Source organism: Meleagris gallopavo, chromosome 1 (genome assembly GCF_905368555.1).
Source record: "Meleagris gallopavo chromosome 1, MGAL_WU_HG_1.1, whole genome shotgun sequence".
Taxonomy (NCBI): Eukaryota; Metazoa; Chordata; class Aves; order Galliformes; family Phasianidae; genus Meleagris; species Meleagris gallopavo.
This window is the reverse complement of record NC_139404.1, coordinates 187,969,305-187,989,065: the sequence shown is the minus strand read 5'-3', so window position 1 is coordinate 187,989,065 and position 19,761 is coordinate 187,969,305. Positions and strand designations below refer to the sequence as shown.

The 19,761-nt window shown below is 41.5% G+C and overlaps 1 protein-coding gene across 1 annotated transcript in view; it reads left to right on the top strand.

The window, feature by feature from the left end:
- Positions 1–3,642: 3,642 nt before the first annotated feature.
- SYTL2 (synaptotagmin like 2) overlaps positions 3,643–19,761 on the top strand; it is a 51,305-nt gene continuing 35,186 nt past the window's right edge. Inside the window, 3 exon segments of the mRNA XM_010706182.4 lie at positions 3,643–3,796; positions 10,611–10,692; positions 13,741–14,190. Of these exon segments, the coding sequence (XP_010704484.2) occupies positions 14,090–14,190 (101 nt within the window). The 5' untranslated portion in view covers positions 3,643–3,796; positions 10,611–10,692; positions 13,741–14,089.

The following is a 19,761-nucleotide window of genomic DNA, read 5'->3' as shown; positions in this document are numbered from 1 at the left end:
AACTCAGACTTAATGTTTTCGTTTGTGGCAGCAAAACTTATGTTTGTTTTATCTCACAGCAAAAGAACAGGAAACCTATCAGGCCATCTCACACACCTGACCTTTAAAGATATCTATTTTATAACCACTATTATCAAGACAATCTCTTCCTTAGAATCACAGAATCATTCAGGCTGGAGAAGACCTCTAAGACCCTCTAGTCCAGCCATCCACCTACCACCAGTATTGCCCATAACCATGTCCCTAAGTACTACACCTTCCCTTTCATTAAATACATTAAACACCTCTAGGATGGTGACCCCCACTGCCCTGGGCAGCCCAGCCAGTGCTTGACTCTGAGAAGAAATTCTTCCCAATAGAGCACCATATACAGCCAATTTACCTACACTATTCCTTTCCTTTTACACTTTATACTTAGAGTATACATTTTATTGTTATATTTTAAAGGAATTTTAAAAGATTTTGGAAGACTTAGTGTTTAAAGATGTGAAGAAATGCCATCTGCTGCGAAGCTGACGGAGGCTTTGCCCCCCTCATGAGACAAGAATGAGCAAAGAGGTCAAAGGCAGTCCTTCCACATATGTATGCAGAATAGAAAGCCCCTCATTCAAAAACACAGTTAGAAACGGGGTTTGATAGAAGATAGGGTTGTGCTCAGCAGTGCAGGGCACGGGCAGCCAAACACAACCACCAGCCCTGTTTCCACTTGATCAAACACTTTTATCCTCTTATCCCTTTGTTTTGTCACACTTATTCCTCTCCAAACCACCTTTCTCCCATTTTTCCTCAACTTTGTCTTCTGAATATCCCATTGTAAGTCTTGTGTAATCTGAAACTTCATGGTTTAGTAGCTTAGTGGTAGTAATGGTGATAAAAGGACAGTTGGACTAGATGATCTTGTAGGTCCTTTCCAACCTTGTGATTCTATGTTTTTATGAAAATCCTCTCTTAGGTATAGAGAGAAAAATATTTTATCACATAGCCTCACTGTGCAGAAGGACTTATTTGAAAAAAACAACAGACTTTGGGGCCAGGAGCTGACTGCAGAGTACAAAGTGAGGGGTGACCACACAATCATAGAATGGCTTAGGTTGGAAGGGACCTTAAAGATCATTGAGCTCCAAGCCCCTGCTATGGGCAAGGTTGCCACTCATCTCGTTAGGCTGCCCAGGGCTCCATCCAACTTTGGACAGCCTGTCCACACCATTTTCCTGTGGATTTTTGTTTGTTTTCTAAAGATGCCATAACACTTCTTCCACTTTGGGACTGCAATCAAAAACACACTCATATCTTCTCACTGTACTGAGAGCTTTATAACTCTCGAGACTATATAGGGAAGAAGGGTTGGCAGGACCTGTCATTCCAGCACTTGTTTTTATCTTCTTGATGCTACCTTGAGAGTGCTCAGGCTCAATTTATGTGAAAAATGGCCACACTTACACAAAAATCAGAGTCTTCAGATCAACTACACAAGTGCAGAGCAATTGTGGGCACAGGCTGTATGCTGGTTGTAGGCTCTTACCATCTTGGGTTACTGAGGAATCAGTCTGAGGGTCCTTTCACGTCATCCATTTTCAATTTGCTCTTTACTGCAGACTAGTGACTGGGCTGGCCTGGGACAGCCCTTGCATCCATAATCCCATGGATTTCCTCTGAATCTCCTTCGAGAGCCAGCTGTGAGAAGGAGAGAAGAGATATGTTAACAGACACGGCACACACCCCATATGTGGTTTCGCTGTTCCATAACCACAGCCAGTGGTCCTAACAATGCTGGAGCCCCATTGACACCTGGAGCATCCCAGCACCAAGGAGCTGCTTTTCCCTAAGCCCTGGCTCAAAACTCATTAATTAAAGAGGAAATTGTTTTGGGCAGTGGGTATAAGACCCATCAGTTCCAGCTCCATCCGGCAGGGGCCAGGCGTCACACGGCTCTGAAAAGGCTCAGGCTCGCCAATGCCTTCTTTTCTTCTACTTTGGGACTGATGTGAGAGGGGAAAAAAAGAGATATCAAACACAATAGAAAAATACATTCCATGTGCCAAGAATGTCAAAAGGGTCCCCATTTCTAATTAATGCACCAAGCTCAAGTTACGTGAGCAGAGGTGCGGCCTGGATTTGAATACATACAGCTTAGAACACTGCATTAAGCTGAATAAACAGGATGTATGGATAAGAGGCACTTGAATGAAAATTATTACAGGGAGTAACCGAGTTTTGTGCTTTAACAAGGCCTCCACTTCACTTGGATGCATGTTAATTAAAATGAAGCCCTATTAAAATCCAGAACTTTAGCAGATAACACATACAAAACATTCTCTATTTGCTCTATTCCAGAGAGCTCCAGCTTCATTGAATAGTTCGAGTTGGAAGGGATGTATAAAAGTAACCCAGTGCACCTCCCCTGCAATGCACAGGGACACATACAGCTGTCAGGTGTGCAGAACCCATCCAGCCTGACCTGCAGTGTCCCCAGGGATGGGGCACCACCACCTCTCTGGACAACCTGCCCCAGTGCTGCTTAGGGAGAGGCACCGCTGGAACACAAATGGCAGAATGTGTATTTTGTGCCGCTGATTCAACAGAAAAGCACCCATGGCAGCACCCTGGACAAACAGATGACTGAATCCTCTATTATCACCACTTGCATTATCACTACTCGTAGGGGTGGCCAGCAGGGACAAGGAGGTGATTGTCCCCCTCTACTCTGCTCTTGTGAGGCCCCATCTGGAGTACTGTGTCCGGGTCTGGAGCCCCCAGTAAGAAGGACAGGGAGCTGTTGGAGAGGGTCCTGAGGAGAGCCATGAAGATGATTGATTGTTGGGGGCTGGAGCACTTCCCCTACAGAGGAAGACAGGCTGAGGGAGCTGGGCTTGTTCAGCCTGGAGAAAAGAAGGCTGTGGGGTGACCTTATTGCAGCCTTTCAATACCTAAAGGGAGCCTACAAAAAGGAGGGGAGTCAACTCTTTGAAAGGGTAGATAACAGCAGAACAAGGGGAAATGTTTTAAGTGGGGGAGGGAAGATTTAGGTTGGATGTCAGGGGGAAATTCTTTACAGAGAGAGCGGTGAGGTGCTGGAACAGCTGCCCAAAGATGTGTGGGTGCCCTGTTCAAGGCCAGATTGGATGGGGCCCTGGGCAGCCTGGTCTAGTACTAAATGTGGAGGTTGGTGGCCCTGCATGTGGTGGTTGGAGCTTCATGATCCTTGAGGTCCCTTCCAACCCTGGCCATTCTGTGATTCTATGATTCTGTATCTTTACTGCAAAATGTGCATGAGTGAGTGTCCGATGTTTGTGGTTAGTCTGTCATCTCATGAGAAAGGACAGCCAAAGGGCTTGGTTTGTTTGCTGGCTATTTGTGTACAGTAAATTAACTTAAACCATAGTCATAATTAACAGATGTATCTTCACACTTCTTAAATTACATATCACCAGGTCAAGTGAAATAAGGATCATTTTCCCTCACGTCAAGCCTGCGGACTTCACGTGGGATACCCACTCGCAGCTGCAGAGCCCGCTGCCACGATCTTCCCCCTCAGCGGTGCCATTTCAAACCTACCTCACACAACCTCTCCCCATCCCGCACAACGCAGCGCCCGCCGCCCCCTCAGCAGCACTCCCGGTGCCCGAGGCGGGCAGAGCGAGCCCGCCCAAGGAGCCGCCCAGCTCTGCGGGACGTGGCGCCGCCATTGGCGCGGGTCGGAGCCGCCTCCAGCCGCCACCTCCCTCTCCTCACCTCAGACGGGCGGCTGCCGGCTGGGATGAGGTAGCTCGTGCTCGCTGCTGATCGGAGGGATGGGGTAAGCCGCTAAATAGGAAGCACTTTTTTGAAGCATGAACGGTGACTTGCGTTCTATCTCTAAAGTGACTTTAGGGAATGGGACTTGGTCCTAAAATCCAGTGAGCTTGGTTGTGTCTGTGTGCACTGGGGGATTTGCTGTATGTGACTGTCATTGCAGGATTAAGGTCACTTAAATTTGGGGCCGGGCTGTTGAATGGCTGTGCAAGTACTGCTGAGCACTCTGTAGGGGCTCAAAGCTGAAAAGTTATGGCCTCACAGTGCCATGGAGCTGATGCCCTGTGTTTAACACTGAAGGCTGCAGTGCATGGAAGTGCCTTTCATCAGGGATACTGGAATAGAAGTGAGAGTTTTATGATATTCATTAATTACTATCTCTTTTGCTTAGTGTTTTATGCACCTTGCTGCCTCCCCAGAAGAAAAGGGTGTGATCTCATCTGTTTCTGACACAGTTTTGGGAAGGAAGACTTACCCTGGCCTTGCCAACATCTTAGTTATTTTGCAGGATTATTCTTGTTCCATCAGATTTATCTCTGCTTTGTTCTGTAGGTTTATTCAGCTTTCATCACACATCTTTCTTGTCTGCTCTACATGCTTTGCTCTTATCTTGCAAATTTTACTATTTGTATGTTTTCCTGTGCATAGCTTGGTCAAGTGTACCACAAGTCTCCTTCCATTTGCAGTTTTATATACTTATGCATAGCTATGTTATAAAACACTGCTAGTAGTATTACAATATTACAAAACGCATATACTTTGTTACAAATAACATATTTTAGTGTGCTTACATCCAGGTTTAAAGCAAGGCAATGCTAAGGCATCTTGGTCTACTTTTACCTTATGGATGCAGCAGTCCTCTGCTCTGGCTATATCCTTGAATTTTCCAAAGCTGTCATTGGACCTATCTCATACTAAGGAAACTTCCTCCCAGCATCTCTTGGAGCCCAAACGAACATAGTATCAGTTTCACTGCCAGGGTTTTAAAAATCTGTTAAACAGGTCATCATGTTCTTGTTTACTCTCCTTTTCCTTCAGCCCAAATACCGCTGGACTGCTGTGCAACTAGGAATGTAGGGCTCACTGGGTGAGAATGAGAGTCAGGGGAGAAAGTTTGGTCTGGGATGTGGTAGCCTGACTGCGAGGAAATAGACCTGGATTCTTGTTTCTGCTCGCAAGGTTGCATCATATTTTTAATGAACTTTTAGTTGGATGGGCAGTTTAATCCTTGGTGGTGCAGTCTCAGGGAGAGTTAAAAGTGAAGAAAATGAAACCATCATAGACTGGCATATATTTGGTAAATGAGGGCATGTGTGTTTGAATACTCTTGGATTAAATGGTTCTGGGGTTCTGGTTTCTCTCTCTTCTTGAGGGTGTGCCATGGCCACTGGGCAGTGCCTCGCATTGCTATCTTCATAAAGAATGAGCCACTCCTGCAAAACTAAATACCTTTGTTAGGCACAGGTATTATACTCTGAACTCTAGCCTCACAAACTAAACTCCTTATTTTGCTCACTGTATCTGAAAAACAATTTCAATCACAACCTCCCTCTCCTTCTTTCCCATCCCTGTGCTTTTCAGCAGGATTTGTATGTCAAATCCAGTTCATACAGGACAATTTGACATGGCACCTCATCAGTGCAACTGCAGACTGCTGCAGAAGCTGTTCCCTGCTTCTCACCTCTCACGTGGAGCAATTGGATTTAGCTCTCACTGGGCCCTCTTAGGTTTCTTTGTATCACAGTGCTGACTCTGCCTGGAACCATTTACCTTGCTCTGTTTGGCTCTGGCTATCAGCATTTGGGAAAAGACTGTTTTGCACGCAGCTGTTTGCACGGCTGGGCTGGGCCAACTCGTGAGTGAAGTTTTCATGGCTGATAGACTTCCTGTTATTATTGCAATTTAAGATCACTATTAAGGAGGACTGGCATTGCTGCTTGCTGGCTTCAGATTTAGCCAGAATAAATGTGGTAGCAGATGGAATATTTATATTATACAGATTTCCAGTGCATAATAATATTTTTAACTAGGTGATAAATATTTTTCTCTTTATAGGGAGCTATAGCAAACTTCTTTCAATGTGTTTGTTAAAAATAGTAATTGTGAGGGTTAAAACTATATGCTAAGATTCCTTGCAACCCAAACCATTCTATGATTCTACAAAAACTTCACTGCAAAACTTTATTCTGGTAATTCTGAGTGCATTCTATTTGCAGACTGTAGGCTAATATTTCTTTAACCATTTTCATTTTTAACTTACCCAGAAACATCTCCAAACTGACTTTTCTCCCTTCTCTCTACTTATGTATCTCTTCCATGACGGCAGGAGTCCCGAAGAAGATTCCTTTCCCACTGGCACCTGATTTCTGCTGGTAATTGGGTGCTGTGTAAAAGCCTGCTTTCAGATAGTGTGTGCCTCTGTTACTGTAGCGAGGACTGCATTAACTGAAGCGAGCTTTCCTATGAGCTTTCAGATTACATCAATTATTAGCTGGGTAACTTTAAGCTAGGAAATGTGCACAAGTGAGTGTCCGACGTTTGTGGTTAGTCTGTCATCTCATGAGAAAGGACAGCCAAAGGGCTTGGTTTGTTTGCTGGCTATTTGTGTACAGTAAATTAAACTAAACCATAGTCACAATTAAATTGGTGCCTGAAATGTAGGAGGCCTGCAGTGTCAAATTAAAAAGAGTGGTAAGATAAGTAAGGGTTGATTTTGAGGCAAGAATGATGTGAAATGCTCCCCTCCCGATTTGGCAGGGTTGTGCTCAAAGTGTCCCACCAAACTATACTGTGTAGCATCTTGCAGAGGAAATGTGCTGTCACCAGTGACTTGAGAGCAGTTCTCTGATGCTTAGAAGAGGCAGCCTGTCTGCCCGAAGGTTCCTAGTTTTACAAACACAGGAGGGAAGAGCAGTGTGTCAGTAATGGTTGCTCTCCTTGCTCAACTAAATAGCTCCACAGTTGATTAACTCAAATGAGGAGAGTGGAAAAGAGTCCCTACTTGCAGAGATGCAACAGGTTCTCTTGTTTAGAAAGCCTTCTGCATTAGCAACATTCTAGACTGCACATTGACTACAGAAACTGCAGTTCAGTGTTCTTTGTTTTCATATATAAAAGATTATTTAAACAACAAGTAGGAAATGTGTCACTTCCCAGTAACCATTTGGTGGGAAATACTTGTTAATTTACTGTACTGCTTTGCTTACTTCCAGTCTTCAGTGGTCCTGTTTCCAGACCAGAGTCCTTGATGGAAATGCCCACATCCATGCTAATACAGGAGAGCAAGGAGGCAGGGTAGAGGTAGGGTAGCTCTGCCAAAGTCTCCAATACCTAAAGTTCTCAACTTCTCTGCATTGGGAACCACTTAACTTTGATTTGCCTAAGGCTAAAACTTACTAAAAACAAGAATACATTTTACAGCAGGTTTTTTTAATCACTTTTTTTTTAACCATCCATATCAATGGAATTAATGTAGAAAACACATCCTAGGATTTGAATCTGTAGTTATAGTGGGGAAAATTCCAAAGGAACTAGCCATCAAATACAGAAGTGTGTCAGATAAGTGTACGTATGCTCAGAAGATAACTTCATACAACAGTTTGCCTCCAACCTCTATTAAATAATGCAGTTTTATTCAGACCTTTTTTCAGGCAAGACATAACAACACTCTGTTGAGCAGTATCGTTTGTGGGTCTAATGCCAATGCCTGTATAAATAATGAGGCAGTGATGATAGGAGCTTGTGTCTTGTTAGCCTCCCTGTTCTCCTTTTGGAGGGAGTCTGCTTCCTCTGTAAAGGGAGATGAGAATCATTGGTTACAATAAACAATGCTCTGCCTTCAGAGATCCAGAAGATTGAGCCATTTTCACCATGATATTGAAATATCCCTTGCCCTGAGAATGTATTATTTGTTTTGCAATCACTGGTAAAGAGAATTATCAACTAGAAGAATGTAGTTCTTGCATATAAATAATTATTCAAACTACATATGCTGGTGCATATGTAGGGGTATGATATGTGAGGAAGCACAAGCTGAATCAGAGCCTCACAATTTATAATGAAATGTATGCATTATTGTTCTTAACTTGCTGAAATTTCTGTAATTTCAAAGCTGCTTAGTAGAGAACTCAAGATCTTGTGTGTAGTTTTGTATTTTAGACAGTTAAGAATAAATGGCTTGGCATCTACAGTCAACCTGATGAACAGTGATCAGTGCAAAAGCACCATTTAGATGTGTTTCCATTAGTTTCCTCTTTCATTTATGAACCTGTTATTCCAGAGGCCACGTCTGTTTGAAACCACTGTCCTAATGACTGTGTACCATAGCAGGTATAGAGATTCACATTCCTAGGCACTGCTGCCAATATCCAATGAAAGTCCTATGAAAGAAATGGCAAGCAGCCATACGTTATTAGAGGGATTAAGCTACAGCCAAAACAAATTGTTCTTTCCTCTTCCAATTTTCAGTTGTTAACTCTTTTCTACTTGCTGTTAACATTTTTGCTCTCTTGTTCAGAGTGCATTTTGTGTAAACCAGAATATTTGCCTGTCTAATATCAGCAAGGCTGTCAGTGAGACTTTTTTCAGATTGCAGCTACTCTGCAGGTAAAAAACAACAGGAGTCTCCTTGGTTCTGGTAAGCAAGGGTAAGGTGGGAGCAGGGTTTGTTCTCTTGTTTTCTTGTTCTGGCTGCCTTGAGCAGTTGTCTAGTACTGTAATTGCAGATAAGTAGGTTTTTTCTTTATCTGCATGTTAATGAACATTGCACAGGAAAGCACGTGGGTATAAAATAAAGCACTTATATGTTTGTATGAGCAACTTTAATATTGCCCTATTAGATATTCCCTAGTTCTGCAAAGGTTCCAGCACCAGCTTCCACTTTGTGACCAGCTAGATAAAAAAATTCTGCCTCCCACTGGCTAAAAACTCGTGTTGTTGGCAAATACTGCTCTTCTGTTTAGTCTCTGGGACTGATGGAACTGTGATATGCTGTGTACATCTAGCTGGTATCGTTTTGAAAGGTAATAACACTTCGAGAAAGAGCAGCTGGATTGGCTACAGATACACATACCTTACTGGAAGGTCTCTTTCCTTTTGTCCTCTCAAGAATTAAATTGATAACAGGTCGCCTTGAGTATGTTTAAGCTCAGGCCTTAAGATTGCAGGCAACCGTGTTTTAGACTCTTGACTAAGAACTTAAGTTCCCCTTGAGAGTTAATTGGTTTTCTTTCTCCATTACCCAAACTTAACTCTGTAGTCCTCTGAACTTCTGTGCAAATACGCTCATGACCATCTTAAACTATTTGTGCTCGTGCCAACACTGGCATTTAGTTTAATTAGCTGTTCTTCCTCCAAGCGATTTGCCTCATGTGTTTCAAGAAATTATATTTTCTAAGCCTAATTTATTTATTTATTTATTTATTTATTTATTTATTTATTTAGCAAAATATTGCCTCATGTGACTTTCTAATGGGAGCCAGTCCTGCAAACTTCTCCTTGCTCCTTGTGTTCCAAAATAAAGGATTTCCTGAGAATGAGTGCTGGGGACAAACTTAGTTGCCTTTTTTTTCTGAGAATGAGTTTCCCTGCAGATGCAAGTTGCTACAGTGCACAGTTCTGTTTATCTTTCTTCCTCAGCTTCCTGTTGCCTCGTTTCTGGGTTTCCAACTCATCCTCACTGCTAGTGCTGATATGTTGAAGCAATAACATCAGTAAAATAAAACCAAGAGCATATATTGTTACTTGTAACTAACTTAGAGCTTTATGGTATGAAGGTATGTACAGATGCAGGCTGATGATCAGCCAGGCTGTAAGGGTAGCTGTTCTGCTGGAGGAGTTGGCACAAATAGGTGTGCAGAAGCAGACCAGGTTTTTGGATGGGCTGTCACCTGCTTTTTCCTTTGAGAAGGTGTTGGCTGCAGACAGATTCTCTCAAGTGAAACTTTAGCAGCTTAGGCCTAGTGCACAAGGAGCACAGAAGGCAATTTTGAAATGTAAATCTAAGACATGCTGAGGTTGCTGCGTGTAAAAGGAAGCTCTGTTGATTTGACTGGACCAACTGACTGGGGTTTTCCTGCTCGGTTTCTGATCCTGTAGATGAACTTAATGTCAGTCATAACAAACCACTCCAACATCTTCCTTACCTCTCCCTCATTACATCCCATATGTATGCACTGAGTGAAAATGTAAAAATCTAAGCTATGACTTCTTAATATGGTATAATATTCGGAGTGCAATATTTGAATTCAGATTCTTTTCCAACGTGGGAGAAAGTAGGGGAGAAATAAAGGTCTGTGCAGGGTCAACAAAGCAGTCTTGCTGTTACAACATGTTCCAGACAAATGCAAAGCCTCCCTGGAAGGCATGGAGACATACAACTGCCTGAGGAGGTTTTGAGAAACTTTATAAGGCACCATTTTTGGATGACTGCCTGACCTAAAGCACTTGGCAGTTGTGAGCAACTTCAGAGTTGAGGATGGGGAGAAGTACAGTGCATCTCAGCCCTTATTTTTATTTTTCATTTTCAAGACATAGAAAAGAGAATCTTTCATGCATGAATTACAGAAAGCATAATTTCAGATTCCTGTTTATTACAGGGAGTAGAAACCTTTTATGAAAGGAAAGATTTTTGGTATGGTTTCATTTAAATTTTAGGAAAAAAATAAAAAAAATGATGCCTCATATCCCAAGTGTCACAAGTGTTAGTCTACAACATAAGATGACAGACTTTTCACCAGAGATCATTGGTCTGGTGGTTCTATCAATTTCCATGATTTAATCAGTCTGTTGTGGATCTTTCTGTTTTATTTGAAACTTAGGTCTGAAGAATGAAAGAAGAAGAAAAAAGAAAGTGGAAGAATTAAACTTGGAGTGGTGGTATGTGATTCAAACTGGACAAAGGTATTGATTTATTTTTCATTTTTGAAATTTGGCTGTAGGTCTCCAGCAAGTGCTGTACCCTAAGCCAACATTTTGTACCATCAGTGCTTACAATCTCCTGCAGAAAGCCAGCCTTGCAGTAGTCTGTGTTAGCAGGTCTCCCGAGGCTGGCAGTGTACCTCATACACACACACAGAGGTTTTCACCTTGTTTATGCAGAGGCTAACATCTGTTTTGCCTTCAGTTTGTCTCTGGCATGGTTCCAGTGATTAAACACTTGTGATCACAGTACAAACTGCATCACACTTCAGCATATGGATGATGCACATTAAAGGAAGAAAAATTATTGTTAAGTTGTTTTTCTTTAACTGCTTATCCAGTGAGATTAGAAGCCAGTTTTTCAGGTACCCAGTCATGCTTTAAATGATCCATTATGTTGTTATCTTTGCAAAGAAACCTAAAAGGTCTCAGTTGCACTACTTATGTTTAGGCAGGTGATCAAAACCAAAGTGGCAGTGCAAATTTATTTGCAGAATCTATTCTACAGAATGATGATATCTGGGAAGTTCAGTCCCACCGTGCATTGCTTTGAGCTCCCTTTGGTCTGTTCAGTGAATGTTGCCCAACTGTTTCTTTTAGATTTTTGAATTAAACTGTTAAACAACATAACCCTCCGTCAGCCTCCTTTAAAGATAAAGATACTGTTCCTACAATAGATTCCTTACAGACCTGATTGGCCAGACATAAGAAACATAAGAGAAAATAATCAACTTTTCGTTGCATTTATGTTGCATGAATCATGGAGAAGCTGAATGTGGCAGCCAAACATAACCACATGCAGAAGGCTGTTGCACTTCTGGGGAGGGACTGAGATGACCATTAACCTGGCTGCAGCTGCCTTCCACATCTGTAAGATGTGCTATTGTTAGAGGTGAAGCTTCCTTTTGAGTAGTGCCAGTGCTAATATGTTGTTTTCCTCTCATGGTTTAATTATTTCAGCTTCTGGGACCAGAGGAGCAAGCACAAGGATTAGCTGCATGATTTTAATGTTCATTAGATCACTACAGTGCAAGTAAGCTACAAGGCTGCGCCAGTAGCTATCCTTTTTTAATAGGAGATCTGTTCAGTAACAGCTTCTCTGCTGCCTCTCATCAGATTTGTCACTTAGGATGCTTCTGAGGCTTGCACTGAATTCAAGTTGTTCTGTTTTTTTTTTTTTTTCTTTTTTCTTTTTTCCCCTTCTGGTTTCATTGTATCGATGAAGCAGTTACTCTGAAGCACTAAGAGACCCTGATATAGGCATAGCTGACTCTCCCCCAACCTCATTCTTCTGAGCTTTTTCAGGAAGAGGCTTTTGCCTTTGGTGGTTGGAATTATCTTGTAAGTGATTAGTCATCTGCTTTTCCAGAGGGTACCATGGCCTATAAAACAGAGACAAAACAGTTTTTCAAACTACTACTTAAAGATTCAATTTGGTTTGGATGAAGCAGTGAAATTCGTGTTACTGCACAATTTCTGATTCCACATATTCAAGATGTTTCTGTAGCCATTAGTTTGCTTTCATTACGTATGTTCTGTAGAGCAGTGATTAAGCCTACATGGGATCATATTCCTGACATAATTATATGCTATTACTGGTAACATACTGTGAGCAAAAGTTGAATTCCTATCTTGTAAACTAAATTGGATTGCAGCCTGTGGAAACTATAGATACCCTGAACTTCCTTCCAATGCTGTGGGCTGGTACAAAGGAAAGGAAAATTATTTAAACTTCAGTATACTTGTGGAAACAGTTTCTTCCTCTTTAGCTCAAGTCAGAAGAATAGAGGTATTCTGACTCCATCCAGCAGCTAATAACTGCTGCTTAAGGGTTTTAATGTAAGAACCTGGCTTTGCAAACATGGTACTTGATCCTTCAGTGCTGTTTGTTTTGGGTGGGTCAAAAGTCTGTTGTGGAATTCCCATTTGGAAATCTAAAGAAATAATCTCTGAAAACTGTTTTTTGTTCTGAGTAAAAAATAAGAAATGTTTACAAGCGATAAACACTTTTCTCACAGGCAAGATAAAATCCTTCAGAAAGAGGCACTGCAGTAATTGGAGAACATGCTCCTGAAGTCTTGAACTGGAGCATACAAATTGTTCTGCGTTCCCAGCCTCCTCCCATCTCACTGCTGCAACACATTGTGCTTGGCAGCCTTCTGATTACTTCCTTAGGGCTCTTCCTCCAGGGCTTGAGATGACTGCTCCCTTTCTGTTCTCCTGGAAGGAGAAAGGCATCTTTGAAGATTTGGAGTGGGAAGACAGGTGTGGAGGGCAAGGCTCACGATTTGCTGGGAGTGGAGTAGGGTCCAAAAGTTCAATGGCTTGTCCTTACAGGATAGTTCTTTTGCTTTGGTTGGTTGGTGCCAAAAACAAGTGGCCTAGAAATGTGCTAATGCTATCATCATAAACCAGCATGGCAAGCTCCTGAGTTTTAGCTTAAGTGTTAGCTGGTTGGTGGTGGTTGGTTGTTAGTTTATTTTTGTTTTTCTTTGTTATTTTTTCCCACTCAGCCTCTACACTCTGAATCAGGACTGCAAGCAGCAGTGAATTTTTCCTCAGAGATATCTGGCTCTTTCTGATCTGTGTATGATAACAATAGGCACAGGTTTTATGTGCCCTTGTACGTAATGTCTGTCCTTGTGACTACATGCTTTTTTTACTTTAAATGGATATGTGCTAGTGTTCTTGATTTTATTTTCTTCTCCTTCCTTCTCCTGTCCAAATTATTCTGCTGACTTTAAGAGCAACTTAGAATGCACTTATTTTTAAATTGTCATTTAAATGACGCTTGATTCTGTGTTGCAGGGTGTGAGTCACTATATTCAAAAGCAGTGTATTTTCCTGACCACCTTGTTCAAGAGGCCTGTAAAACAGGTTTGACTTGAAGTGACCACTTCATAAAGTGGTTTAATCACACTGAAAAACTTGTTTCTTTTAATTAAAAAGAAGAAAAAAAAAAAAAAGCTTATGTGATCTATTTCCCTGATACCTAATGTTACAGTTTGTTCTTCCTTGTCTCTTCTTTAGGGAATGTTTTGGTTGCTCTTAAACACCGGATGTGCTGGGTCAATGAACTGTTACTCCAAGAAGCAGAGTTGAGAGGACAAGCTGAGAAAACATCATTGCAATGGCAAGAAGCAATGCAGCACCATCCCCAAAATATCTGATCTAAGGAAACATGCACTCACTCAACTGCAACAAAGCAATATTTGTGTTTTTTTAAATCAGTGATAGTGTCATGGTTCAGCTTTCTCAGTGCCTGCTGCAAAAGACTTCTATTCTTTTATACTTTTAAGAGAGACTATAAGTCTGTCTTCCTCAGCAGGATTTAAGATCTTTCTGGACACTTCAGCCCTGCCCGCACACACACAGCAAGATGATTGACCTAAGCTTCCTAACAGAGGAGGAACAAGAGGCAATAATGAAGGTGCTGCAACGGGACGCAGAGCTTAAAAAAGCTGAAGAAGAGAGAGTCAGGTAAAAGAACATGGCATCCTGGGTTGGCCTGGGAAGACCTACACAATTGGCAAACTGGGTTATATGGAGCATAGGAGTAGAAAAAAAAGTTGTGGTTGAGTGTATGTGATTCAGAGACTTCTGCTCTAGACTAGATTTAGTGTAGTTCCTGGATGAAATGCCCCTAACACACAAATGGTTCATTGCTGTCCAGAAAGCTAATGTTGGATTGGGATGTTTATAACTCTGTATGGGCCAAGAACACTTGGCATGCATCTGAACAGAATTTCTAGATTAGTTTCCTTGGGAAGAACTTAGTTTGCCTATGTATCAATACTGAAACTGAACCAGTGCAGTAGGAGTATTCGCTTCAAAAAATGCACAAGTGCCTCAAATAAACTAAAAAGTCAACGTAGATGCAGTCACCAATATGTCTGAGTGAGGAATTTATACCTCAAATACATGGAGCATTGGTGCTATGGTCCACAGGAGGTGCCAACATTATGCTCCATTTCAAAAAGAAGTCCTTGCAAGCCACAGCTAATATATAGAAAATTGCTCCCTGTTTTCTTTGTGGTGTCACAGATGAAGCAATGGGTTGTTTGGAATGTTGTACTGTGGAGTGCTTTGTGTGCTGGGAGGTTTCCCTAGGGCTACCATTAGGGTAATCGCCATGAATAAGGGATGTAAGTGCTGAAAACAGCATTGCCTGCATTACTTGACTTTGAGAAAGTCATTTACACCACTCCAAATAGCAGTTCAGTAGTGGTTTCACCTAATGCAGATAGCTAACTGCTCAACAGTGGGAATATTTTTTTCAGTCAGACACAGTAACCAAAATGAGAAGAGGCCCAATAGCAAAAAAAGCAATCTTAGATGCTGAAATGTCGAAGTGCTGTAATGCAAACTGATGTTCATAACACTTTGCTGAGGCTGAAGTTTTTCCTCATTGTTTGAGGGAAAAGAACAAAAACAAACAAAACCCAAACATCTGGGGAAAGGAATCTTCCTGGGAAAAACAAATCCAAAAAGCCTCTCTTAGTAGTGGTCTGAAAAAATGCTGTCAACAAGTATTTTTGTCTGTATAACTTAGCTTTTGCCATTTGTAATTGTAGCTCAAGAGGGTGTGGTGGAAAATGCAAAGGACTGCAGGTTGAAGTAGCCTGTAATCAGCTTGTTCCTACAATAGAGTATCTCTTCTGGTTTCTGAATATTATAACTTCTGGAAGCTTACATCTGAAACTGATTTTTCTTCATAGATGTGGCACATGGAGCTTACTTTTAATCCAGAGAGTGTTCTAATATATAAAATATATAGATCTCCAGCCAAGGAGATGTAGTATTTTGAATTTTGCAGCATTCTTGCACACCTGGAAGATTCCAGGAGCTGGGATGGAATGTCATTATGCAAATATCATACCATGACAAAGAGTAGTTTGTAGGTATGCATAATGGAAGTCTTTTAATATGGTCTTTTTCCCTCTAGAAAGAAATTCTGAGGTTTGAAGGGTGTTATAATTTGTTCCCTCTGTGGTGTCTTCCTGGAGTGCTGACAAACTGGTAACATGACAGAATCCTCTTTAAGCACCTTGTTAGTGGAATTTTACAGATCACCTGATGGAGTCCCTTCTCTGCTCACAGCTCCTTCTACTGTGTGTAGTAAAGCTGTGTCAATTAGACTTGTCCAACTAAGCATCCTCTTTAGGCTGTCTGCTTTAAATCCTGGTTTGTTGAGCGCCGTAATGAATGTTCACTCCATCCTGCAGCTCCTTTTGTGTTGGTCTGAATCAAGCCAATAGTTTCAGGAACAGCATAATTTTGGGAATAGCATGCCTGCTTCCTCTCTGAGATCTCTTCTGAAGGAAAGAGGACATTGATATTTTCTTCTCATGGGCAAAAGTCACGGGACTTTTTATACAGGCAGGTAGTGACAGGACAAGGGGAAATGGCTTAACTGGAAGAGGGTGGATTTTGACTAGATATGAGGAAGAAATTCATGAGGTGAGGGTGGTGAGACACTGGAACAGGTTGTCCAGAGAGGTTGTGAATGCCCCTTCCCTGGAAGCATTCAAGGCCAGGCTGGATGAGCCTGTGAGCAACCTGGTCTAGAGGGAGATGTCCTTTCCTATAGCAGGGGGTTGAAACTCACTGATCTTAAAGGTCTCTTCGAATCCAAACCATTCTGTGATTCTATGAAAAGGGTCATGAAGTTTACAAAAGGGTGTGATCTAGCAAAATCAATGGACAATTTATCCTCTTTCTTTCCCTTAGGACAAGAAGATATCTCACTTTGCTCCATTACCCCAGGAGTAGATGCCAGCCCCTGAATGGCACTGTTGCTGAGGAAGGCAGAAATGGCATAAAACAGAAGAGCTGAATGATGGTTGATTTATTTATTGTCAGTGTCCTTATTCCTAACCAGAATTTCTGTTCCAGCTGTATTTGGGTATTGAACAAACAAATGTACCAAGCACATAACTGGATTTCCTGGTGGTAGCTTCAGCCTAGCCCCTAATTAATTCTCCTTATAGCTGTGTAGTTTGGAGCTCTGAATGAAGACAGTTAACGTGGAACAGAAATATGCCTGCTTGTGAAGTTTTGAACTGTGGTTGAGTGACTTTTCTGTGGCAGGATGGTGGGCCTCTGGCACCAGCGTGTCTGCGGCAGAAAGTTGTTGTGGTTGCTTTTGGGACACAGTCCTGCACAGCAGCTCTCAGCCCTTCCCTTCTCAGCAGAACTTCCTGGGAATGCTGCTGTGGGCTGTGCGTGGATCATTTGCTCCTTGTGTAAACTGAAGGAGGCTCGTGATAGGGAAATGTTGATGAGGAATTGTTTGTGTGGTGAATGGTGACAGCTGTGTGCCAAACCCTTTTAATACACACACTGGCGTGGCACTGGGTATCACTGAGGCAGCTTCAGGGGCCTAATTCTGTTGTGTGTTACATGCACTGACTTTTCTCATAACCATCAGTGGGTGTGGAAACCCTTGTGCAAATAGGTTTTTGATTCTGTTCTGCTTTAACAGACATTCTATTCAGTCACTTTGCAAGACAGTGTTCCTTATATTGTGGACAGTCAGAAGGAAGTGTTCTTTTTCATTTACTTATGTATTTTAGAGGATGGATTTTCTGTTAGATACAAGAATTCTGAAAGCATGCTTAGCAGAGGCAAAGATGTTTTGAACATGGATATCATTTCAAGTTTAAAGGGCTGACTGAAGACTGAAGAGTCCAGAAATGCTGTCTTACAGCTGCTGTCAAAGCTCATCTTTTGTTTCCTAAAAAGAATTACCTGATTTTCCTGCTCTGTCACTTGAGAACATCTTCCAAATATTCCAGAATAATATCTGGGGATTCTTTTTAAAGCTAAGTCTTTGCAAAAATGTCCACCTCACCACTTTTTTTTTCCTCTCTTTTTTTTTTTTTTTTCCTTATAAATTTCTTTATGTGTATATTTGGACTATTTCATAAAAGTTTGCATATCTGTAAATTACTGGAAAAATAACATGTGGAAGAGGTGTGAGGTGTGGGGCTTACTGCTTACTCTGCAGCACAGTGTATCTACATCCTCTCCATTCTGTTCTGATCAGTAAACAGAATGACACTTGGTATACTTGATTGAGGTTTCTTAGCCCATCATCCTTTCTGATGCATAGTGAATTTCTTGGAAAGCTTGCTTGGGTTCAAGATGAACACTGTCACCTAGAAGTACTTCCGATTTCTCTAAATTTGGACCCAAGGAATGGCTAGCAAAAAAGGGTAGATGGAATTTATTTTGTGTGGTAGAAGAACCTGCTTAGGGAAAGTAATGGGCTCTAATAGGGATCTTTAACCTCTGAACAGAGCGTTCCCTCCACAAGATTGAGTTTCCATCAGTACAAAAGTTCTCAATGCCACTACACTCTGTGCTTATGCCTGGACCTGTGTAGGTTTACTGTGTGCCAAACTGAAGTCTTTGTCTTCAGAGTGGATAGTCTTGTTTCTGTGTCTGGTCTGAAATCTTAAAATGCAACCTATTCTTTAACACAGCATCAATTTCAGTGATGTAGGTTCTTCTGCTCATTTACAGTAGCTGTGTATACCCTGTGGTCTGTCATTTGATCGGGGCTGCTTTTATGCTTTATAGATCTGTTTTTAGAGCCTGTAATGTGGGTTTTGGGCAGATCCTCTGAGAGAATGTGCATCCTTTCTACCAGTTTCTCCTCCTTAGGTTTGAGTCATCTTGTACTATTGTCTCAGGCTGACTAGTACCAAAGAGGCATTGTCACAGGGTAGCTGCTCCTTCTTTGTGAAGAGTGAGGTTTTTCCTCTATGGCCTTATTTGGGCTGTGTATGAAAAGGGAGGGGAGGCTATTTAGAGCTTCTGTGCAAACCCTTGAAACAAACAAGCAAGCCAAAGAGTGGAATGTTATAACAAATGAAAGAAGTGGAAGCTAACAGGATCTGTGAAGGCTGGCAGACCAGTCTTGCCACAGTGGAATAAAGTTAGGCTTACATGAACTAAGAAATGCCCAAGCAAATTAATTCTGTACATCTGTCTGGAGAGTATCTAACGACATGATTTATAACATGTAACATGTTACCTGTAACATGAAGTTTATTTTGAGCTTGACAGTGTGACCCTTCCAACCTCAGCCATTCTATGATTCTGTGATTCTATGCTCTTGCCTATGCAAAACCATATCCAGAGAGACCCCACAGGCAAGAATTAGAGGTGTTGCTGATGAGATATCATGATGACAGGGATGGGGATAGGTTGTATAACCAAACTAGTTTGCTTTATTCTTTTTATTGTAGCCCTCAATCAGTATAAAATTATATTGCACCTGTTACTTAAACCAGTCACACAGTAATGGATTTTTGAAGCTTGTGTATAGCTAATATGCACAAAGTAAAAAAAAAACAAACAAACAAACATACCTACTCAGGTCTGCCCATTATAAATGTTTTGGATGTAGTTCTCAAACAAATGTCAGAGCAAACTTTTTTTCTGCACCTTATTGAGGCACGAGCAGACTGAAGTGGCACATTCGTGCAGAATGCAGTGTTTACACAGTTTTCCTTTTGACTTGTAAATGTTTTATGGCTGTTTTGCCCTCTTGCAGAAGAAGAAGAAAAAAAGACTCACGGGTCTGACATGTAAAATGCCTTATCTAATATCCTTTCATTCCTGTTCTTGCCTAAATGGATTTCAAAAAGCATAAAAACATATTCTTTGACTGATCCAGAGCTTAAATCCTTTTTTTATTTTTATTTTTTTTATTTTTATTTTTTTAGTTGTGATCAGAGCAAATAGAAATGAGGACAAATTCCTGAGAAATCTCTCTCTTTCTCCTCCCCTCATGTGATATTTCTCTTGCAGGAGGAAGGCTTTTGAAGAGAGCTTATAGATAAGTTGGTGGTATCAGGCTCTAAAAAGTGTTTGTTTTGCCACCAGTCACTGGGTGCTTTTTTCACATCTTCAGAGCAGAGTGCATGAGACTAACAATAACTAATAAGATAGCTAAATAAGAATTAAAACTAATAAGATCTTTCTTTGAGCCAAACACAAACTCTGATTAAAATGCTGCCTACTTGGTCACAAAAAGTCTCC